Below are 3,237 nucleotides of genomic sequence, written 5' to 3'. Positions count from 1 at the left end.
AGGTAGGGGGGGCGGGGCGGTTCTCGGGGTGCTGCGCGCTGCCCCGTGCAGTGCCCGGGCCCCCACCGCGGCGGGGGTCATGCCAAAAGAAGCGGCCGCAAAGCATTGTGGGCCCCTCCCCTGCGCCAGGCCCAGCACCAGGACCCCGACCCCGCTGTGCAACACAGGGGTGGTGTTTGTTCATCCTTGCAAATCCCGCGTCTAAACTGTTTGCACGGGGTTGGGGTGTTTCTGCACCGCTTGTGCAGCTCTGCTCTGCGTCTCGGTGCCGTGCACCATTAGACAGGGCGAGGGAGCTAGGCCCAAAGAGGGACGGGAATCGTGCAAGCCAGCCGGGTGCACATTGGCAGACCCCAGGGGTTGCACAATGCAGCATCCTTTCCCTAAAGGGCAAGGTTGTGGACAAAGCAGAATAGGGATGTGTTCTTCACCACGTCGTCCCACAATACGATATGTTGTAGGGTATTTTGTGCACGGGTATTTCATCACGTCTCCACTCAGGAGACGTGTTGAAAATAAGCAGAAGGACGAGCGTCTTTGCGCAGCGCCTCGTTTGACTCGCGAAGCTCGTCCACGGGAGGTGCCGGAGGCGGGTGATATAGCCAGGTTGGGTCTTTGACCCCTTGCATTAGACCTATTCGTGGAGCTGTGAAATGGAACGGTCTCCATCGGGAGGGATAGGCGAGACCAGCCAGGGAGGTATCCTTTGACATCCCTAAATCAATGGTGATTGATGCTGGGCAGGGTATGACATGTACCATTTATCTACTCCCTCTTAAAAACATCTCCTCCGTTGGACACAGGATACTAGTTTAAATGGGCTGTTGCTCTAACCCAATATGGCACTGTTTATGTTCTTATATAAGACCCAGACACCCTTGTCCCTCCACTGCCCTTTGCTTCCTTGGCCTCCCCAGTCCCTCCTTTATATCCCCTGTCTCTTCACCCTTTTCCCTCTGCCCTGACCCTCCAGCTGTCTGGCTTCTTCACAGCCTCCACCAGGATCATTGCCCTAGGCTTTGACCCCCATTCTTCCCAGCTCCCCTCTCCTGGCCCCATAACCCTACGCTGGCAGCTGCTGATGTTCTCCTTTCGTTCTCCACAAGTGGGAAGAAGTGTCAAGTTGGTGGGAAAGTAGGGAGTGGGACCGAGGTGTACCAGGGAGAGGCAGGTGAGCAGGTGGGGCAGAAGAAAAGGGAGGAAGCGGGCTCTGAAGATGAGGTGAATGGAGGTTTTGGGTTGCAGGTGGCTGGGGGTTGAAGTGATATAGAAGTGTAGACGTGGGCGTGGATGTAGGACTGCATGAGTGGGGACTTGTTTGTCTGCAGTGCTGGGGGGTTTGCCTTGGCACTGGTGCATTGGCCCACCACTGGAGGGAAGTATGCATCGGAGGTCTTTGTGAACCCCTGTTGCAAGCGAACTATGCATTTGGAGGTCCTGTCACTGGGCTGTCGGGGGCCCCAATCCTCTTTGCCTGCCACGTACTGGCACAGCCCCCGGTTCTGTGCACCCGTGCAGCAGTGATCCGAAGCACTGTTCCTATGCAGCGGTGATGTGGTGGGTGATGGCCAGACATGCCAGGTCTGGGAGGCAGCCTGGGATTGGGGCAGTGCATCGAGGTTGCTGTGGCCATCATCCTGCCCTGCTGCATCCCCCTTCACCTCCTCTCTCCCTCCAGGCGCAGCCATGACGGAGCTCCATGAGGTGCAGATCACGGAGGGGAAGCCCCTGCTGGTGTCCCCTGCCCAGTCCGAGCCAGGCAAGGTCAGGGGGCCAATGGGCACAGGGAGGGGATGGCACCCACATAGCACCCATAACCCTGCTCTGCATCGGTTTCACCCCTTTCCTTTCCCCCTCCCAACACATCTCTACACCCCTGCCCCTTCTCCTACCTGTAAGAGCCCCAGCCTGGCCTGCATCAGCCAGCCCCTCACCAATCCCTTCTCCCATGAATCCACTGCAACCCCCTTCTTCCAACCCTCCTCTGCTGCCCCTTCTTCCAACCCTCCTCTGCTGCCCCTTCTCTCTCTCTCTCTTCTAGGATGCTGAGCTATTAGCTGCCAGACTCTCACAGGACCATGGCCAGGTAACCTGCCAGCCCCTATGGGCCATAGTGCTGAAATCCATGGGGTCTGGGCAGCACGGCTCAGCCCCATGGACTACAGCACAGCCAGAAGAGCATGTAGGTACTGGGCTCCCAGCCCTGCCTGCCCACTCCCACAATTCACCATTTCTCTCAGCTCCCATGGTTGAAAAACAACCCAAGAGTCCTGACTCCTGGCCTCCCTCCTGTTTTATCCCCATGCATCCCACACATTTCCCAGACCTGGGGATTGGATCTGGGTGTCCAGGATAGACCTGGTGCTGGAGTGACATCCACCTTTCCCATTACCTGCAACTTGTACTGAATCCCCTGAGGGTGAACCCACAGGGCTGGGACTTACTTCCCATTCCGGCTGCCCTCATGCTGTTATTGGGAAGCCTAAGGAACACCATGCCCCTGCCCTGGTTCCTCCCATGAACTCTGTCCGGGTGTGCGGGTGCTGTGCTGTGAGTGTGCCAAGGCAGGTGGTAAGGGAGCACCATTTGGAGCCCAATATCTCCAGCTCCCCTGGTACAGGGACAGTGCAGCCCAACACATCGGGTAACCAGAGCCCAACGTACCCCAGTACTGTCTGCCCTCACTGCACTATGATCCTGCCTCACACCCTCTGTCTTCCCTGGACAGAAGCACTCGGTGGAGACACCTTATGGACTGGTGACCTTCACCATCCATGGCACCCCCAAGCCGAAACGCCCGGCCATCTTGACTTACCACGATGTGGGCCTCAACCGTAAGTGTGCTTAAGGCAAGGACTGCACCCCTACTCCCTACAGGGCTTCTGTTAAGAAAGGCTGGGGCAGGAGTAGCAGGAGACTCTCCTTCCTCTCAACCCTGTCCTGCTCCCCAGAGGACCCTTGGGTGAAAAAGGCAGGAACCCAGTCCCCACATCCTAGTGCATCCTTGCTTGGAGAGGCCAATGCCTCTACTTTACTGTGCTTCCCAGGGCACCTTGGCCCTGCTTGCAGGAACTGTCCTAGCTGGTGAAAGCTTCATGGCCTGCTCCATTCCCCCTGGTGCCCTCTTATCTTGCAGCCCTACAGACCCAACACTTTTGCTGGGAGACACCAGCACCCTCTTGCACTCCATCCTCTTCCTGCAATAACCCCCATGCTCATCCCATTCTTCCCTCCCAG

At 57.6% G+C, this 3,237-nt stretch overlaps 1 protein-coding gene across 2 annotated transcripts in view; it reads left to right on the top strand.

Annotated features, from left to right (window-relative positions):
* The first annotated feature begins 1,678 nt into the window (after positions 1-1,678).
* NDRG2 (NDRG family member 2) overlaps positions 1,679-3,237 on the top strand; it is an 8,183-nt gene continuing 6,624 nt past the window's right edge. For both annotated transcript variants that reach the window (XM_006035008.3, XM_025191154.1), the window contains exons 1-3: positions 1,679-1,764; positions 2,042-2,086; positions 2,729-2,840. In XM_006035008.3, the coding sequence (XP_006035070.1) occupies positions 1,687-1,764; positions 2,042-2,086; positions 2,729-2,840 (235 nt within the window). In that variant the 5' untranslated portion in view covers positions 1,679-1,686. The remainder of the gene's footprint in view (positions 1,765-2,041; positions 2,087-2,728; positions 2,841-3,237) is intronic.

The sequence above is a fragment of the Alligator sinensis genome, unplaced genomic scaffold (assembly GCF_000455745.1).
Source record: "Alligator sinensis unplaced genomic scaffold, ASM45574v1 scaffold955_1, whole genome shotgun sequence".
In the NCBI taxonomy this organism is placed as follows: Eukaryota; Metazoa; Chordata; order Crocodylia; family Alligatoridae; genus Alligator; species Alligator sinensis.
The sequence above is the reverse complement of the archived record's forward strand: the minus strand, read 5'-3'. Positions and strand labels throughout refer to the sequence as shown.